The sequence below is a fragment of the Dermochelys coriacea genome, chromosome 5 (assembly GCF_009764565.3).
Source record: "Dermochelys coriacea isolate rDerCor1 chromosome 5, rDerCor1.pri.v4, whole genome shotgun sequence".
In the NCBI taxonomy this organism is placed as follows: Eukaryota; Metazoa; Chordata; order Testudines; family Dermochelyidae; genus Dermochelys; species Dermochelys coriacea.
This window is the reverse complement of record NC_050072.1, coordinates 25,631,943-25,653,553: the sequence shown is the minus strand read 5'-3', so window position 1 is coordinate 25,653,553 and position 21,611 is coordinate 25,631,943. Positions and strand designations below refer to the sequence as shown.

Below are 21,611 nucleotides of genomic sequence, written 5' to 3'. Positions count from 1 at the left end.
CCACCTTGTCTCTCTAATATCCTGGGACTGACACGGCTACAACAACACAGCATACATTTAAAAAACTGTACATTTTATTTTGGATGAGAGACAAAAAAAAAGATAATGGCAAACTGGGGAAAAAAGATACCAATCATCAAACTGTGCCCATTGCCCTCATTAACTAAGATCAAAGTATTCCACTGGAAATAAGTTATTATTTTAAACACTAAGGAGGTATCAGTAGATGTTAAAGATCTATTGCAGACTATTCTTGTAATTTTATTACAATGAAAAGAGTATTATTAAAAATATATTCAATAGAATTTTTTGACAGTTCTGAACTTAAATAAATGCTTACACACACACACACACACACACACTCACAGTCACAGTGTGTTTGCTGGTGACTGCTGTAGACTGACAACCCTAAAGAATAAAGTTGTCTGATAAACCAAAAAATGGATAGGTCATGACAGAGAGCTTGCTCCACAGTTCTAATCTGGACAGAAAAGGCCAGAGGTACAAGGGTAATAAAATCTTTGTGTCTAGTCAGTCCTTGGTCTTTGTGCTGAGGCTAACAAAGACGGTACCAAACAGAGGTGGTGATTTATGATATGGTTACTGGTCCACAAGGAATTGGACCAAGCCAATAAACTCACTTCAAATAGGTCAGCAAACATCCTATCAGAGGATAATTATTTTTTATCAAGATGCTATTGGTTTGATTTGAACTGGTGATCCAGAAGTGAAGGGCTTTCTAATTCATAACCAATTTCCTAAGCCAGTCAGTGCTGCAGCACATATATTTTAAAATCCTGAATTTTATATTTAAAAGCAAATATTTCATCTATATCTACCTAAATATTTTTCTGCAACTAGTGTTTATGACAGCAGAAGTAGCAACATTTTAACCCTAGGAACCACACCCTAGCTTTGCTATACTTATCTTGCAAAAGATCTCAAAATAGCAGCACTGCGGTTGAACTTCATTTTTTATAAAGATTTTTATATTCACTTGAGGATATATGGAAAATCTTTTATGTTAAAATGACTGTATTCTTAATTTTGCTTCCTTGGAAAAGGGAAGTTTACCTACCTATCAAATGTAGTTCTTTGAAGAGGTTGTCTGAATGGAACTACATTTCTGAGAGTGCATGTGTTTTGGACACTGTGGTCAGAATTCTATGGAAAGGATATTGTGGCCACAAGGATCATGAGTATGTTTCTTCATGAATATGCACAATTAAGGCAAAGTTGTATAAAGAGCTATGGCCTTAGTTTTTTCCCACTTGATCAGGATTTTAAAGAAAGATTCCAAAGAATTGAAGATTGTGGAACCACGCCTGTAAGTACTGTTACTGGATATAACTTCGCTTTCTTCTTCAGTACTATGAGTACAGATCACCATGTCTGTTGAGGTTAATTAGCAATAAAAACCCTTAAAAGAGAAAAGACTGAGGGTAATAGTTAAATAAAGATTTCAGGTCTGCATGATCAAGTCAAGTCAAGCTGCCAAGTCAAGATATGTATGTATCAGATCTAACTGCCAGATCAAGAGATAAATGTAGTACTTGAGCTCCAGACTGCCTTATGTATCTTCAGTAATAAAAGTATTCCTGAGACATGCTGCAGAAGTAATTTTGGACTAGAGAAACGATGTTCTAAGACCCTCGGGTACTGTGCAAGTTTGCATACACAGTTTGATCTTCTTAGGCAAACTTTGGAGATTGTGCCACTTCTGAACTAACCTGTAAGCTGCAAACTATGTAGGCGATTTATATATGTTTAGTACTATCAAGATAGCTGCTAAGAAATGTTAACGTATTTAAAAATCTGAGTGCTAAGCTATGTAACAGCTTCTCCTGGAAGTGACTGAGGTTTAGGTTAGACTACTGGGAGGTTAGCAGTTTAGGTAAGACGGAAGAAACAGTGTTGGTTAGCAATTTATTGTGCCCTTGGTTACTACAGTCCTAGCTTCCTATGCTCCTCCTTGCACAGATGGTCCAACAGTGGGAGAAGTTTGTCCCACAAACAGAAATAATACTTCATCAGCAATGTCTGATCATTTGCAATGCACAATCATCCATCACTAGCAATTTTTAAATCAAGATTGGATTGTTTTTATAAGATATGCTCTAGTTCAAAAGGAATTATTTTGGGGGAGTTCTATGGGCTCTGTTATATAGGAGATGAGACTCCTATATGGTCACAATGGTCACTTCTCGCCGTGGAATCTATGAATCGTAGACTTGCTGATGATTTGCTGCTTAGCGCATCAATATACTTTGCCTACTTCTCCTTTGGCATTGATCTGAAAGTTCTCCCTGGTTTGGTTCTTTTGTTGGCAATGAAGACTACTAGTGATCTAGAAACAGGATGCCAATAAATAGAAGAAGAGGTCTGTGTAGCTTGAAAGCTTGTCTCTTTCACCAGCAGAAGTTGGTCCAATAAAAGATATTGCCTCACCCACCTTGTCTCTCTAATATCCTGGGACCAACATGGCTACAACAACATTAGAAACAATGAAAAAACTTACATTTATTTTGGGATACTTGATACTACTTATCTCTCCTCTTTGATACAGCTGGCATATATGCAGGTGTGAGCCACAGTCTTAAGATGGTCCTCAGGAGACCTTTTTTTATTGCAAATGTTACTATGCCTTTATAGTTGAACTGTAACATATTGAGTGATCAGCTAATCTCACCTTGACCCACCAAAAATTCCATATTCAGAGCTTCCACATAATATCCACACAGGACTTTAAAGTTCTAGAAATCATCAGATGGTGTAGTAAAGAAGCTCCTACATTTGCATTCAGGGAGAAAGACACTGACTGGTCTTCTTGGGATCCTGATCATCTCCATTTACATCTGAAGAACCAGAATGCTTATCGATGTACTGTACTACAGACTGTAAATACACTCAAAGTTTTCTCAGGAGGGAAAGAAGTTGGAGCTGGCTTCTCAGAAATCTTCACAGGGAGACCTTCCCTTGGAAAACTGACTCCCAGTGGTTCTCACAACAAATTTTTTGTTTGCCTCAGAGTGCGACCACCAACTCCTGCTGGTGGCCACTTTGACAATTTTTCCTAAAATACTTAATTAGATTTAGGAAAAACAAATAAATATCCACATATACATGTCCAAATTGTAATTTATTTATGTGGGTTTTGTTTTTTCAGACTCAATAATAAAAATAATGTAAAGTTGTCTCTATTCTTTACTGGATCTAAACAGAACAGAAACACAAATAAGGCGCTTTACACGTTCTTGTCTTTTTTGTTGTTGTTTTTGTTGTTTATTTGGTTGCTTTTTATTTTTAAACTTGCTAGCTAGTAAGTCTGCTGCTCTGAAAAGTGATACTTGTATGTTAATATCACTTTTCACAGCCTCCCAGCTAGCTACTAAGTCTGTTGCGAAATGTGATATTAACAAACATACAAATATAACTTTTCACAGCAGATTTACTCAGCCCTGGAAAGGCCAGGGCCAAATTAAGCCCTGGATGGGGAGGTGGGTACAGAGGCAGCAGGTGCCAGAGGCAAAGGCAGGGGGGTGATCTTGGGGCCAGAGCCACCCTAATGGAGCCAGAACTGGGGTTGGGGGAGGGGCAGGGGCCGGGCCCAAGCCAGGGGGCCGAGCCTGAAGTCCCATGGCCAGGGCCTGAGCCTGGCAGCCAGATCCTGAAGCCCCATGGCAAGATCCCAGGGCCTGAACCTGAAGGCCTGTGGCCAGAGCCTGCCACTGAATGATGAAGCCCAGGGCTGGAGAAAGCAGTGGGGGCCAGATGTGATGGGGGAGTGGTGGTGTGCCTGGGGCAGGGTCCAACCCCTGTTGGCTGCCCTGGGGGAGGGGCCACTGCTTCCCCCCCACTGCCCAATCAGTACCCAGGAGGCTTGGCCACGAGAAAAGCCCCTGGTGGTTATATGCGGCTATGTTGGTCATATCTGAGAAACACTGTCCTAGAAGGTGGAGCCTATAAACTCTAATATGGCTGAAGAACACAGGTGAATAATCTCACCTTTCAATAACCTAGTTTACCATCAGAAATGTGAGACAGACACCAAACCCTAAGATTAAATGAGGAAGACTAGTCACTGGGGAGGGTCTCAGATATGAGAATCCCCAGGTGAGTCTCACACTCCATTGTATCAGGCAGAGGCTGATCCGGAGAACTCTCAAATCTAAACTACCAGTTCTGAAGAAGCATGCCAAATTGGAGACCCTTGTGGAGTAATGGACAAAGGAAAATGGAAAAAAATAATTCCTTCCCATAAATCAGCCACAGTCCAAAGGATGAATAGCATCTTCCAGTGAAACAGACACAGAGCCTAGAGCCAATGCACTTATTTAGCACCAAGAGCGAAGGCTGTAGCAAATCCACCCCCGGCGCTGAAATCTTGTAGGGCCATATTTTCACTTACTCTAAGGCCACTTTACAGCAGTCTGGCAGTGAAAAGTGGCTGGAGAGTCAATAAGAATCTGGCCTAAACTGTCCAAAGTTGGAGTTGACAGGAGGTCTTTTTGAACTAAAATATAATTATAAGAAAATGTTTTACTCATATAAGCACCATGGAGTCAACAAATTCCGTCTAATCAGTTAACTGGACCTACAGAATTGCTTATTTCAGGTTTTTGATCCTTGGGAACTACAAAATAGTTATAACAGGCCAAATTTTTTTTAAAATGGGAAGACATGGGGATTTAAGGAATATCAAAAAATACATTTATTTTAATTGGAAACTTCTAATGAAATAAGATTGCCAACCCTTTTACATTTTTCTGTTCTGGAGAGTACTTGGAAACTTACTGAGTGGCATCACTGCCAACACATTGACCATCATCATCATCACTACTTGTTGGGATGTGGGGTTTTATTATCACACCATTGGGTCTTTTCTATCAGCATGAAGAATAGTTTTACTGAACAAGATAAAGAGAAGGCAACTGATCACCTCCGAAGATGTGAATCAAAGGTTCCGTTTCCCTTCCTAATGTGCTGATTTTAACTAGTTTTTTTCTTGTTCATTTGGATAATGTGGATTCAGGTAAAGCATTCTGGTAGCTTTATGTACAACAATGAGATATCTCACACAGTTGTTTGTTTTGTGTTGCCTTACTCAAGACAGTGGCTAAATGCCACAATCTTGCCCAGTATTTAAACCTTAACACGACAGTAGCAATGTTTTTTGTATTTACATACATGTTTTTATTATACTTAATACTTAAATACTTAATTTTTTTATGTTATTTATAAGGTTTCATTCATATGGCATCCTATATGAAATAGAAATGGGTAGATTATCTCATCCTTAATGACTTATGGCCAGAACATGACATTAAGACACTAACTAGGTAGGAGGCAAAACGAAGTCACTCTACCCAAGGAGGAGCTCAGAGAGACTGTACCTTAGCAGGCACAGTCCCTCCATTAGATCTCAGGCATATGGGAGGAATGTGCATGTTGCACCATCCCTTTAGCGGGCCTTGCCAGCTCTACCTGGCCAACTCTAGGATCTAGTCTTTTCCTTGCTCACTTTTGTGTGACTTGTGCCCATGGGGGTGATCATCTCTCCTCTGAGTGCATATATGTCCCTTGTGCATGAGGAAAGGTAAAGCTCCTTGCACCTTCTCCCACACCATGCATCTATGCAATGGCCACACGCAATCTGGACTGAGCAATCTACAATGCCCATAAAGAGTCTATACTTGTGAATTTAAAGTATTTCTTACCATTAAATTTAAATTTCTAGAATAGTACACATTCCAGATTTCTGTACACTTACTAAGTAGACCCTCCCAGAAAAGAAATACTTACAGGAAGTTTGTACCCCTGGTAGTTGTTAATCAAGTCCTGAATGAAAGGATGCTTCAAAAGAATGGTAATTGGAATGGGTTTCAGATCCTCAGAGCCCAGTTCCTTGTATATTTTTCTGAAATACTTCAAGAAAAAAAATCTTGCTTCATTATTAGGAAAACTGAAAAAGAATCACTTCATAAAACAGATATTACATTGTGTATTTCTATAAGACATTCTTGCTAAGGGGTTAAAACATTAATTTAAAAATATGCTATTAACATAATTTACAATGATGTGTTTAATCTAAATGTTGTCCTTATATTGCAACAGATAGAACTTTCTTTAGCTTAACCAACCAACCTTATTATTACTGCCTGCCTTCTGCTGACCACTGAATCTATGGTCGTCACCAGTTTTACTTCCTTCATGATGGAACACTCTTTGTAGAGTTGCCATAGAAATTCTTCCCTCATCTGTGCAATACAAGATTTTTTCTTTTTCCACCAAAGGTTCCTCCTTTATCAGCATGTCAGTGTGGGAAAGAGACTGGGGAAAGAAAGTATTTATATATTATGATTCAGTGGTAAGTGGTCTAGCATTAGTCATACATTTCAGTTTGACATTTATTAAGAATCATTGAGGATGTACTTTCAAATATCCATTATTATATGGAAATCACCATATACAAACAAAATCAGTAACTGGAGTATAGGGCTTTTGAGAGTAATGGGTACCCACAACTCTTGTTGACATCAGTGGAAGTTGTGAATACTCAGCCAGGATCCGGTCCAAAGTCCTGTTATAGTAATACCATTCAGAACACTGGAGGAAGTAGCTGCTTTCAAAATAGTCTTAACTTCCTCAAGTATATATATAGATGTAAACTGCTATTTGCTTTATTGTGTTTTTAATATTGTGTTCTTCATATTAATCACTAATTTACATTAGGGACTGCTAGACCAATATAAATGACAGAATTCTGTAAATTAGACTATAGGGGAAGTCCTCTCCAGGCACTGGGGATGTACACATGGTGAAGATAAGAAGGGATTCTTCTGCTCCAGACCATGGAGCCACTCCATGGAGGTTACATTAAACAAATGGTTGCAGTAGCCTTGCCAGGCCTTTGCAAGGAAATGGGGAAGGAGAAAGAGTTTAGGAGGAAAGATCAGAATTTTTGGTTTTTGACAGGTTTAGTATAAAGGAGTGGTGGGACATCCATAAGGCAGTATCTGATATAGGAAAAGAGAGCCTGGATAAAGAGAGAAGGCCAGAAGTAGAGATTTGTGATAACAAATGTGATTGATTCTTTAGCTATCTCTAGATTAGACTGCTCAATACACTCTACCTAGGGCTAACCAATAAGACTACAAAGAAATGCCAACTAATTCAACATTCAGCCCTTTTTCTGATTAAGAGAGATTCCTGAGAGTATTTCACATTAGTGGTCTGGGCCCTATACTGGCTCCCTCTCCAATATAGGAGGCTCAGGGACTGTTTATCTTTGCCCTGAATAGCTTAGAGCCCATCTATCTTTCTCTCTACCTCCAATCAGCAGGGATTTTGTTACTAATAGAACCCTAAAACTTTTGGGACTTAATTGCTGAGTGTTTTCAGTGAAAGATCCTCAGCTGTGGAATTCATTACCACACAAAATCAAAATGGCAATCATTAGAATGTGTTGCAAGATGCAACTGATAGTTCAAGCCTTCCATCAGCAGCAACATTTGCACTATAGCACAGCAGTATCTCCTTGGAGTATGCAACTGCTGACTGCAAGTTCTTAAAATGCCAGCATAAAACAAATAGCTAAGAGTATGTTTTGTTTGAATACATGAGATACACTTGGATAAAAGATGCTTCCCTTAAATTTACTATGTATGTCAACTAGATATTGTGGAGATTGGCATGTTTGAAACGTCTAGCAGAATAGAGTGTGTTTCTGATTTCTTTATCCGAGTAAACTATTTTTCAAATTTCTGAACTTTCTTGCCTTTTAACTGGTGTCACAATTTAAATTTTTAGTTTTAATTTTACTTTTTTTAGTGGAAAGGGGGAAACAAATAAGTGGAAAAATTAGCTAATTAGAGTCTAACGGTTGACATAATCCTTTAACATATGTATCCATGTTTCAATACAAAGATAATTTACTTGATAGACTAAAAAAAGTATTTATTGAGTACATACATATTCCAGCTCATGTGTTTAAATCATAACTTCGACTAACTTCTCTTTATAAATGATTTCCGAATTAGACACAGACGCTAAAGCAACATCATTTATAATTGCTGTTGTTTTTTAAAAAGTTATGTAAAAACAAAGGACTTCAAAATTATCTTGTAAGCCTTTTTACTTCACAGAGTTTGACTAACTTAAATATATCCTTCTACACCACAACTATAGCTCACAATATATTTTTTATTCCATGCCCCTTGGTGGCTGTTGAACATATTGGGTGACATTTCGGACCCACAGAAGTCAGTGGCAAAACTCTTCCTGACTTCGGTGGAATAGGATTTCAGCCATTCACTCTTTTATATATTTAACACTACTAATAAACTGTAGATGTATGCAAAGAAGAACGTAAGATGAAGGGATATTCTGAAAGAATGTTTTTCCAGTACTGCAATTCTTTGAACGCTAACTCATAAAATAAAGCTGTTATAAAGTGAAACTGTTAAAAACCTGATGTTATCTAAAAGAAAAATATCTGTCTAGATACCTCTGTGCCCCCCTGCTATACTAATGAAGCACCTCACAAACAATAATGTAGAGCCTCACAAACAGAATGTATCCCTCAACATCCCTACCTATGAACATACACAATAACAAAGGAAAAGGGGGAAGGAAAGTGCTAATTAGAATTTTGGCAAGCCAGACTTCAGGCTTTCCTCTGCTTGATACCAAGAAGAATAAGGTACTGAGGCAGTAGAAAGTTCCCCCTCTGATTTATAACTACGAACATTATTGTCTTTTAGTTATACATGAAAAATTGAGTTACAAAGAGATTAAGTGACCTGTCCAAGTTAACACAGGAAGCCTGCGGCAAAACCAAGTTTGAACTTTGATAGCTTTAACCACAAAGCAATCCTTCCTATCTTCAACTAGCAGTTAAATAGGGACAATGTTAATCTTCTTTTACAATCTAAATTCTCCATAAATTCAGTAAAATACCATGTGTTTTACAAGATGTTTATCCTCAAATTACAGAAACTATAATTAAAAATGTATTATCATGCAACTATATATTTGGAAATGTCTATTTTATTTTAGTATTAGCTTTACATTTATTTAAAATGTAAACTACTCAGAGAAATAACTCTAAAAATGGGAGAGTATGGTTTCACATTTATAGTATCTCAAGGATTTTCATATTAAGTATTCTCACCTTACAAGTAAAAATTTTTTTCCCCCTTAACTGCCAGTCTTTCAGACTCTCCCTGGGATCTTAAAAGTCAAGCTGTGTTCTTTATCAAATGTAAGATTCTGCTGGGCAAATTCTGGCCTCAGTTATACTTGCACTCCCTTTCCCAAAGATGTGCTACAGTACTAACAGAGGTAAAGAGTACTAAAAAAACCTAATTTTTGTCACAAAAGTGAGAAGACGTGACTATGAATACACATGGGGTAGATCTGCGCCACAAAACAATGCCATTTTTTACAATAACTTTTCAGAGTAGAACTGCAGTTTAAGTAGGTTAAGGAAGTAGTAGTCACTGTGGTTGTGCAAGTGTGGTGAGAGATTTCATCATGTGTACAAGTATTGAGCTCTTTAAAAGGTATGAAAAGAAATACATTGTGGCATGCATACCTTAAAAGATCAGTCATGATTTTTATACTTTTGTAAAAAGAGTACAAAGTAATCAGTATTGTATTGAAAGTTTTGTCTCATTAAAGACTGGGTAAACAGCTCAGCACACTAAAGAAATATGAACATATTAAATGAAGTCAACATTTTGCAGTATGTCAATATATTCATAATGGTCTTGAACTTTCAGACTGAACTTTGCAATAAATGACTGAATTTACAGCAATATGTTACTAATCCATCTGACTAACAGGTGAACTGAAATATCTGAAAACCATACCAAAAATAAACTTTTTAAGATCCGAAAGAAACACACCAGAAGAGAAAGTTAATAAGAATGGTAATGATACTATGATTGGGGTCCTAGTCGGGGCCAGTTATGGTCACTCATTTAGTGTGAACTGCAAAGAATGGGGAAGCCAAACCCCCAAAAGTTGGTGGATATTCCAATACTTAGATTTACCAAGCCAGCATAAAACAGCTTCTTTATTACCTTACTGGTTACTCAGAAGTCCAAACAACACAGTTCCCTTAAAGTGATCAGTCTCAGGCCTCCATCCAGGTACCCCCGTCAAATATGATGAAAATTTCTGTAAATCTTATTTCATCATATAACAGAAAAGGTTCTACCAATCCCAAAGGATCGGACACATTACCTCCCAGGATAATGAATGTTTCAGATCTTACCCAAATACACGCTACAGAAAATTCTTATTAACTAAACTAAAATTTAGTAAAAAAACAAAAAAAAGAGAGTATGGTTAAAAGATCAATGTACATACAGACATGAGTTCAATTCATTTAGGTGCAGATTCATAGCAGAGATGGCGAGCTTTGTAGTTGAAAAGAGTTCTTTCAGAAAATCGTTCATATTTATAGTCCAATGTCCAAATATATTCAGGGCATACCAGCATAACTGGGACCTCAGTCTTGTGACTCAAACTTTCCCTGAGCAGATCTGAGATGACAGAATCAGGATCCAAGGATCTTTTATACAATTTCATGTCTTTTGACAAATTGGAGTTCCTCAGGGAACAAAAGGTAATTAGGATGACTTGGATGGAGGTCCATCACCGGTATTTAGCTATACAAATTAACAAAAGGCCATTTGCTTGTTCCTCCACCATTCACAGTGTGACACTATTGACATAAACTGTGACCGTATAGATCATTGTTGCAACCAGGGTCCTATGGTTGCACCAGTTCTTGTACAGAGGAGGCCAAGTGGGGTGTCAAGGGCTGGAAAGGTTGTAGTTTGCTGGTTATGATTATGCTGTCTGTATGTGTGTATCATTTTTGTATATGAAGTTATGAATATTAGCCATGTATTTGTTTGATTCTAAGTAGCCTCAATGAAAAATTTGGTCAGCTTCTTGAGAAAGGACTATTCTCAGTAAGTGCCCAAATCAAGAAACACTTAACTGACAATGGACTTTGGGAGACACTAATCCACATCTGAGCTTTCCTGAGAACATTCAAACTAACATGTAAACAATGGCGTCGGCCTGCAAAAAGCTGAATCATTCATAGACATGTGGCTTGTCCAGGTGGCTACAGACTCCATCTTGTTGCTATGATCTTGCACAGGAGAACAAAGGGTTTTTGCCCACAAGAAAAAGAATATAAAAGGCCCTGGAAACCCCTCCATTTTGTCTTCAGCTGGCTCAGAAGATAGCCTCTCCACCCCAAAGAGATGTCTGAAAGAAACTGGAACAAAGGACAGTAACTACAGGGGTGTGAGTGACTGCTGGACCCAGACTAGGAAAGAAGCTTATTGGAACATCTCTGAGGGTGAGATTTACCTGCATTTAGCTCACCTGTATTAGGCCTAGACTTGCATGTTTTTATTTTATTTTGCTTAGTAATTCACTTTGTTCTGTCTGTTATTACTTGGAACCACTTAAATCCTACTTTTTATATTTAATAAAATCACTTTTTGCTTATTAATTAACCCAGAGTAAGTATTAATACCTGTGCATATCTGAGCAAACAGCTGTGCATCTCTCTCTCTCAGTGTTATAGAGAGTGAACAATTTATGAGTTTACCATGTATAAGCTTTATATAGAGTAAAACGGATTTATTTGGGATTTGGATCCCACTGGGAACTGAGTGTCTGGGTGCTAGAGACAGGAGCTCTTCTTAAGCTGTTTTCACTTAAGTCTGCAGCCTTTGGGGGTCTGCGTTTGCAGCAAGCTAGCATGTCTGGCTCAACAAAAAAGAAAAGGAGTATGCAGCTCACAAAAGCTTATGCTCAAATACATTTGTTAGTTTCTAAGGTGCCACAAGTACTCCTTTTCTTTTTTGTGAATACAGACTAACACGGCTGCTACTCTGAAACCTGGCTCAACAAGACAGGGTACTGAAGTCCCAAGCTGGCAGGGAAAACGGGCTCAGAGGGAGTCTCAGCACATCATGTGGCAGTCGCAAGGGGGTCTCTGTGACCCAACCTGTCACACACAGTACATTTCAAAGAGAGATGAATACTGAGATATCCTGTGTTTACAATTCATTTAAATGTTAGGCTCTTCTTTTGACTTCTGAATTATCAGAATACAGCATAGAAGGGACTGTTGATTACATTGTGGACTCTACTCATACATATGTAAATAGACAAAAACACAAACATTATCTCCCCACATGTCTTTTGAGGGTCATTCATTTTGCAGGATATTTAACCCCTTCTAGCCATGCATCACAGATACATTTAAACAAATTTATTTTTTTTTTTGCTTATAATAGCAATAGTAACAACCACAGTGCAGTGTATCTACTGGGAATTAATAGCTAGCTGGCTTTAGTGGTCTGAGGTTAGACCAAAGGATGCTCCCAATTTGCCTGAACTGGACATTAATTACCAGGAAATGCTCTGCAATTGTGTTATTGCTCAAGGAATATATCCTCATACCCTTACTCATATTGAGAAGCACCTTATTTTGAGTATTTCTACTGAAGTTGTTATTGCATAGTCAATGGTACTATTTCTGAAGAAAGTTGCTACCCAAAATGAGTAAGGGTATCAGAATCTGACCTTAAGCCATCAGACAAGAAATTATAACTTGCCAGCACCATAATGGCTCTATTTACTAATTCATATAATCACATTTTACCACATGTGGAGGAGAAACCTCTTTTCTTCTATGGATGTATGTTCCAGTAGCAATACTAAGCGCTCGGTAGACTCCCTCAACAGCATCAGGATGCGAAGCAAAATAAAGCAGCATCTTAGTATAGTCAAGTTGAGAGGGATCTTTTCTGGCATCAGCAAATAAAGTAAAGAAAAACTAGAACAGGAAAAACATTTAAATTAATTCCTGCAAAAGCTATTTGGCCAATTTAAATCAAAAGTATGCAGAGAACAGGATTAAATGTATATGCAAGGTAGTGACTGCTGAAGAGAAATATACTTTCAGAAAGAGTGCTGAGATCCTATGAGAAAATCAAGAAAATCTACATTACAATATTTTGTTTTCAGCAGTGAGGATTCTCAAAGAACCAGTAGGAACCTGTAAAATCTCACAAAAAAATTATGACATTTTACCTCTTCTGTACACATGCACTGTGTCTCTCTCTGTGAATATATATATATCGGTACTACATTTAAAAGTAATGGGTGCAAGATTCATCTTCCTATTCTCAGGTTTTTCTTATTTTTTATAGTAAGTAGGTTTTTTTCTTTTCTTAAAAAAGTTATTTACTCAAAACTTTTGCTCCCACCAGTTATGTTAATTATCATTTTTATACTGTGCAACAATAATTTGTTGCAAAGCCCCCTTCATCAATAATGAAATGTATTCACCACAAACTATATTGAAAACAATATCCTCGAACAGGTGTCAAATTGGAAAAAGCAGTGGTAGTCTTCCAATGTCTTATGTAAAATTAAGTGCTGCCCAGTTCGGACACCAACATGAGACAGCATTCATAGTAGCTTCTACAGAAAGGATTTTCTCTTTTTGTGTGTGTGCTGTAATGAGTAGCGAAATAGTTAATTATTATATTTCATAGTTTCACAGAGTTTAAGGCAAGAATGGACTATTAGATAATCTAGTCTGTATACAGGCCATTACATTTTAACCAGTTACCATTATATTAAGACCAATAACTTGGGTTAGACTAAACCATTTCAACCTTCAGGGACTAAACTGCTGTGTGCCACAGGCAGAAAACAGGGGATTCTGAGGTGTCAGCAATGTCTGAGGCCCTTGCAATAAATTATCATAATTAGGTTTAGGAATGAACAAAACATTGAGGTACATGGGATTGTTTTTTTCCTCTCACGGCTACTGTTTCAGGCTGTCTGCAGATTGAACCAGGCATCACTGTGTCATTTTACACCAATTTACATTTTAAAGGGGTTGGGTTTTTTTTTGAAAATTTAAGGGCTAAAACTTGGGCTAAGGTGTCAAAAATGGATGCCTAAAATTATGCTATTTAATACACCTATAGCTGCCTAAATACATGGCCTAATTTTCAAACGTGTTGAGCATCAAGTGGTTCTGACTGATTTCCCTTTGACTTAGGTGCCTAAATATGGATTCAGAAGCCTAACGTTAGACACCCAGTTTTTTAAATCTTGGACTTAATTTTTAATAAATGAAAGCTTAGATTCTGGAGCATAAGATGACAGCCACCACAAAAAAATACTGATTAAATGAGCCATTGTTATTCAGCTCAATTCAATTCCTTATTATATTTTCATTACTGTTATTTAACACTTGTATTGTATAATTATTCAGAGGCCTCAAACAGGTCAGGGCCCTGTTGTGATAGACACTGTACAAACATATAGTAAATGACAGTCCCTGCCCCAGAGAGTTTAAAGTCCAAAAGACAAGACCTAGCAAAAGTGGAGAGACAAACAAGTGTGCCAAAGTGTTTCGGAGAAGTAACAAAAATTATAGGATGTCATTGTACATATTAGCTATGTGCACAATTTTTAGCCAATCATTAGCAGATATTTAGACTCAAATGTTTTTCACAGGTAACTCGTGTTATCAGTGATAACTGTGGTCATTTATGACTCAACTGCTCCCAAAAATGTTTTTAATAGTTTTCTGGGGAAAAATAATAGCTAGGTAAAATAAGTAAGCATTAACATTGCAAAAGAGGTCATGCAAACTGAGAAAAAGGACCACTGCGTTCAAAATGGCAAATGATACCTTAAATTCTTTACAGTTTTCAATAGTTACCGTTATAAGATGCTCCTGTCTATTAAAAGGCAAAGGCTCTGTAGGATTTTCTGGCATTTTAAAATCTTCACTGCCTTTAAACCATAAACCAACCTAAAAAAAAAAAGTTACTGATTTTCATCACCTTAAAAAAAAAGTGACTGGACTGTTCTGTTCTTAAATCACAGAAAGAGACAGGTTTCAGAGTAGCAGCCGTGTTAGTCTGTATTCGCAAAAACAAAAGGAGTACTTGTGGCACCTTAGAGACAAATAAATTTGTTAGTCTCTAAGGTGCCACAAGTACTCCTTTTGAGAAAGAGATAGGTTAACAAAGTATAAAATCTGTCTCTGCATTTATTCAAGTTCAGAATTTATTGTTGTAAGTAACAATGTACTTAATATGAATAATTTAATTAGATACTTGGACACTTTGCAACAAACTCTTTTCATGAGCAAGTAAATACTGAATGTTATGGTAGCAACTCGAACCTTATACTGCTACTATCTACATAAGAATGAATTTGTATCTAGAGAGTTCCCTGAAAATACCAAGTATTGAAACTTTATTCTTTTTGCCTGTACCTAGGGGTCAACTGTGGATTTACTAAATGCCTCTTCATATAGTTGCACTACCCTAAGAGCAGACTAGGAAGCTGTTTGTGATGCAGAATTGCAATCTGCCTCCTGGTTTTCCCCTTCACCAAATGAGGTGTACCCTTTGCTAGCTCTATAACTGACACACTGTACATCCTCCTGAGGTACCCATACAACTGTACAGGCTGGGATTTTGGGAGGCAGCTTCCCATTTCTGCCTCGCTCCCAGTTCATAATGGCCTAAGGATGTCAGCAGGTGCAAGAAGTAAGGGGACACCTTATAAACCATTCCTCTCCTGCATGGACATGCAGGACAAGCCACAATCGAGTCCCTACTCATTATGGACCAAAACTTGCACCTTTTAGTTAGGCAAAATTCCCATCAATATCATTTTAAAATTCATTTTGGTCAGTAGCCTGTTTATGGAAACTGTGTGTGCATATAGATATAACGTAAGAATATTCTTGTTTTTATTTTCACTGAGGTTTATTTTTTCATAGTTTGCTTCTTGGAATAGCAACATATAGAGTAAATAAATATGATTGTTATGACATTGTGAGAAAGAAATAGAGAATGAACCTCATTTAAAATTTTATAAACCTAATTTTCAATTAAAAATAATACTCTCAATATATTTCTCATTGGATTAATAGAACAATATGGGCATTTTCAAGCCGTCTAAATAATACCTGCAAATTTTCAGAAATGTTGACAAAAGACTATAGCCTATCAATGTATACACTGAGTTCAAAACCTATTGGGACTGTTTTTTTTATTAAAACTTCTTCATGTCCTTTTCTCCCATTTTAGGTGGATCACTACCTTTTCCACTATTCACAACTTACAATACTCTTCATTTTAATACAAATATTTTTGCAAGAGGCAGATTTAATATACAGTATTAAGCTGTTTTTTCAAAAACACAGGAAGTGCCAAGAGAATTTCAGAGGGGAAAAATTGTTAAAATATGTTTCTGTACTGGATGCCTTCTATAGACAGATTAGTAGGAAGAATTCAGAAGATAACAAAGATTAAGTGGATTCTCATGTGAGCTTTGCAGGTCCTAACAAAGAGTGCAGTGGCTTTTCTTTACAGATAACACATCCTTACATGGCTGAATAGTTCTTTTACCAACTCAGTGCTATTGCTCTTTTCCGGACTGTAACTACTGACTCATTAACCCTATAGTGCATTCTGTTCTACAGGTGATGAGTCAGTAATTCTACATCAAAGAGTTAAACATGTAAAAGTGACTACACATCTATAAATGTCAAAGAGAAAGATATGAAGTTTGTAATAGAATAGCTTTAAATGCAGTGAGGCAAATACTGACCTCCATTTCCCCTAGGGTGACCAGGTGTCCCGATTTTATGGGGACAGTCCCAATATTTGGGGCTTTTTCTTCCATAGGCTGCTATTACCCCCCACCCCCAACCCGATTTTTCACAGTTGCTGTCTGGTCAGCCTAATTTCCCCATACAATCTCATTGATTTCAACGTAGTTTCAAGGTGTAACTGAAAGCAGAAATGCCTATTATTTTCAAACTTCGTAAGTCTGAAAAACTCCTGGTTACATTTCCCCCCTATGTATTTATGTTGTAAAATTACAAAAATTGCAATATACAATGCTGTCAGTTAAAAGTATTGGATCTCTGTGGTAGGATTTGTGGGATTCTAAAGGTTTTTGGAGGCATTCTGCAGAATTAAATAGACTTTGGGTAAAGTTTTCAAAAGCAGCTAAGTAATGAAGTCCAAGTCCCATTTTCAAAAGTGACATAGGTACTTAGGCGTCTGGTACTGACTTTTGGTGAGACTGAGGCTCCGAAGTCACTTAGGGTATATCTACACTGCAATCAGACACCCGCAGCTGGGCTCTAATCTTTCCATGCCTATATACTGTCATAGCATTTACTGATGAATAGCTATTGGTCCATGCTATGTTCTCTGCAATAGAAAAGTGAGACAGGTGGAATCTAGGTCTGGAATAACACCTCTTAGCAGAAAATTTTATAGTGCTGACATATTAATTAATGGAGCTACATTTCTTAAGGGATTTTAAAAAAAATCTCCAAAGATCATTCCATGCAAGAAAGTACTTGGTGGAAGGGAGAGGAAAAGATCAGAATGCTACATTTTTAGCATTAAATTATTACAGGCTTACCCTTTGTAAAGAATACCTTCTTATCACAGTAAACTTGGTTTTGTTTTGCTATTCAGACACATTGGCATGGCTGCAAGGCAACTGCTAGAATGTTCATACTTTATAGCGTTCATATCAGATGCTGAGTTAAAAGGATGTTCTAGCATCCTGTGTCAAAAATGCTGCATTAACATTCTGTTGACTTTGGAGCTGTTGGTATATTTTTAATCTCTAGTACCTCAGTGAAAAATACCACAATAATGTGTAGGTGGGTGCACATCTATAGCTACACCTTTTTGCGGCTTTTCCAGCTCTGGCAGGGTTAGTTTCTTTTCAAATGTCTTGGGACACTTGCTGCTGGAAGGTAGTTGGATCAGTGATACTTTGAAGAAAGAAATTCTGAAAATCACAGGCTTCTGGAATTATATTGCCAATATTTAATTCTGCAAGAGGAGCAGTATAGATGCCCGTGAAAGGCAGCTGCTGCCTTCCCCAAAATTCTTTTACTTTCATGAAACCTCGCTGAACTTTGCAAAATGAAGACCCAAATTAAAATTTTCGTATGTATTTGAACCAAAGAATCTTGTAATTTCCCACTTGCTGCAGGATGAAAAATCAATCTTCATTTGCAAAAATTGTTTATTTAACTAAATAAAGATAAAATTACAGATATTTTACAGCCAAAGTAGAGCTGTCAAAAAGAAACAAAAAATCTGGATAAATTAAGAGAGCAAATAACAAGGATCAAATAAGAGTTTGTCAGTTTCTGATTCTCTAGAGCAGGAGGATTTTCATTAGAAACTGAGTTCCCGAGGAAAGAGATAAATGAATGTACAGAGTCCAGATTAATTAATCTGATTCTTGTTATTAAAAACTGTGGATGGGATCTGCAAATATTGGACTCGATCTAGCAAAATATCTTTGTTTTCTCTGCATAAGACTAATTTCACCAAAAGGGATCCCCAAAATACCAAAACTATTAAAATTCAGATTGTTTAGAAAACAGTGACCAAATGACCAAAACTAATAATACACCTTTTGAATAAAAAATACAAAATAATATTTTTCAAAAGAAGAAACAATTATAACCTGATTATAGTATTCCTGTGTAACAAAGCCTGATCCAGCTTCATCAACAGCCTTAAAGCTGTGCAGGGTATTAAGGAGCTGTATCACAGAGGGAACTGGCCATGGTTGAGCCGCTGTTAATAAGAATCTGCGCCAATCAATAAGTTCTGAGTTCACCGTTAATGTAGTTGCCAGATTTTGTAACTATAAAATAAAGTTATAAATAGTTTGGACTATTGTGTGTAAGAATATAATAATATAAGAATATAAACAGTTGTGTGTAAGAATATACATTTCTTACATAATTAAAATAAAACACAATACAATTCTATACAATTATACAGAAGGAATTTTCTTCACTCTGACAGAAGATAGCCATCAAACTCTGACTCTCCACTTTTAGACACTTAGCATCAGATTGCGCCATGTCTTAATGTGGTTTCACAGGTGTGTAAGATAAGCTCTCAGATCCTGAACAGTCATTTTAGGCATCCTTAAACTTTGAGTCCCCCTGCAAGATGAAAGCTGTGCACTTGGTACTCCACTCTAAGATGGTGGATGGGGAGGAGTATGTGGATCTTCAATTCTCTTCATACCCACAGAGAAGTCAATTATTATCTATTTGCAGTAGTGTCCACTATGTGCAAGGCAAAGAGGGGAATATATTATACCTAGTAAAGGGCTCCCCAGTAGGAGTAAGATCCTTCTCCTAAATTCCTAGGAAACTGGATTTGTAGCCGTACAGCATCATCTCCCAGTTCAAGTAATCACTGAGGTTTCCTGCAGTGAAATTTCTAAGAGATGATGGGATGAGGGTTCTTCCTATTTCTTCTTGGAGATGAGGTTTTCACTGTATTTTACCAAACAAGCAGCAATGTCTACTGGTGCACTTTAATGAAAGCCTGGTTTGGGAAATCTAACACCTGTAAGGACTAAAGATACTTAAAGAATGTGTTGTGGGATACATAAATAGATACATATTTTATATTAGTGATATAAGTAATCCTCCATTCAGCCTGCATGCATGTCAACTACTAACAATACTAACTACAAACTACTAACAACACTACTACTAACATACACTAACAACAAACTGAACATGTGACTCATATTCTATTTAATTTCTTTACTATGCAAAAAATATCGATTTATGGCCTGATTGCAAGAGGTACTGAGCATCTGCAATCCAGTTTAAGTCAATGGGAGCTCCTGTTGCTCAGAACCTTTTAGGATTGATCAGGTACTCAGTGAAATTCATCCATGAATGAAGAGTCCACACAAAGTTCTCTGTACCACTTAAGTCCCAATTAAAGTCTTAATGTTAACCCTCTTTCACTGTAAATGCATTTCATCCTCTGAGAGTAAGCCTTTTCCTAGAAGGATCCAAATTTACTAAGTTTGGTAAACCTCCTTATCCCATAGTCTTGGACGCATGTGCTGTTAATAAAAACATAATCATTTGGGAAATCTAATGGTATCACAGAACATTCAAGATTCTTGAAGAAACATATTTAACACTATGCAGGTCCAACCTCTGCCTACTTATTCCCATATTTTGGATTTACAGTTGAATAAAGAGCAAAAATGGTCTTGTGGTTAAGCACTGGATTGACTCAGGAGATGTAGGTTCTATTTGCAGCTCTGCCATTGATTCTACTTCAGTCTTGGGCAAGTTAATTAATGTAGCTGTTTCTCAGTTCCCCCTCTGCAGATAATTCCTATCCCCACAATGATGTTGTGAGAATAAATTAATTAATGTCCAAGACACTCATATACTTTAAGTGAGAAAAGCATAAATAAATACAGTAGTAAAATACGGATTAAATCTTGTCATTGCTGCATCCACAAACTTACTCTTATAGAAAGGAATTGATGGGAGTAATAACTCGGAAGGCCCTTTAAAAAATTTTTTTTTGCTTCTTTATGGTAAGTTTAAGGCCACATTTACTATGTATAGCCCAGAACTACATATTCACCAGGCAAACTGGCAAAGTGTTCAAGTGATGAGATCTACAGAAATGAAAACAGCAATTAAAACTTACATCTGAAACTGTAAGGCGCATCCATACATCAGGAAGGCTGTTTGTTCCAAGGTTCAAAGTAATCAAGTCAAGAAGAATGTCAAGAAATATTTTATTTGATATTAAACCTAGTGAAAAAATAAAAATGTGTCAAATGGATAGCAAAATACATATCTGCAATTTCTGAATCGGAATATTGGTATAAAATAAACTATATTTCTAGTATTTACTTTCTATAATTATAGAAAAATTACTTGTACTGTCAATGTAGTTCTTAAAAGGCAGTAGTATCCTCTTTGTTCCAACTCCTACATTTTTATATATAAAATATACATGTTATTAATTACACCTCATGTATGGTCCTGATAACCCATTTTATAGCCACCTGATAAACTTCAGAAGCATATGATAAATTGTATTTATTTTGCATGTTTGATCTCTTCACTTGTACTATGCTCACTAATCCATCTTTGACTAGACTACATTGACAGTTAATAAGTAGAGAGGCCATCACAAATGCTAGTTGCCACACACCAACATAGTCTTGTGCATGAATATCACCATCGCTACCAATGGTTTCTTTTTGCTTTATAAGACCTACATTCTTCAATTTAGGTTAATTAGAAAACATCAGATGCTTACTCTTGAAAGCAAGTAGATATGAGCGTGTGGAACTTCAGAGGAGATCACAATACATTTGCAGAAAATTCCAGCTATAGTTAAATAATTTAACTTTACTTCAAAACAAAAATTCTTTATACAGCCCAGCTTTTGGAAATTGTAGCTATCTAATTCAAAGAGGGTTTCTAATGATATTAAAAGAAAAAATGACTATATGTCTATTTATCTTTGATAAACAAGTAGGTACTTTTATTTGAATAAATAGAAAATTGAGATTCTATACAAAAATTTCACATGTAAAAAAGGAAGACTGTGGTTGCTGAGGTAAATAAGATAGATGAGTTGAGCTCCTCAGTTTAAAGTTGGACTTTGAGACACAGACAAGGTAGATTAGGATTTATTGTG

General features: G+C 36.8%; 1 protein-coding gene across 1 annotated transcript in view; it reads right to left on the bottom strand.

Annotated features, from left to right (window-relative positions):
• LOC122460214 (sperm flagellar protein 2-like) overlaps window positions 1-21,611 on the bottom strand; it is a 34,499-nt gene that overhangs the window by 3,924 nt on the left and 8,964 nt on the right. The window contains exons 2-7 of the mRNA XM_043514617.1: window positions 20,607-20,713; window positions 18,586-18,768; window positions 14,783-14,875; window positions 12,701-12,874; window positions 6,145-6,330; window positions 5,803-5,925 (exon numbers count right to left, since the gene is read on the bottom strand). Of these exons, the coding sequence (XP_043370552.1) occupies window positions 5,803-5,925; window positions 6,145-6,330; window positions 12,701-12,874; window positions 14,783-14,875; window positions 18,586-18,768; window positions 20,607-20,627 (780 nt within the window). The 5' untranslated portion in view covers window positions 20,628-20,713. The remainder of the gene's footprint in view (window positions 1-5,802; window positions 5,926-6,144; window positions 6,331-12,700; window positions 12,875-14,782; window positions 14,876-18,585; window positions 18,769-20,606; window positions 20,714-21,611) is intronic.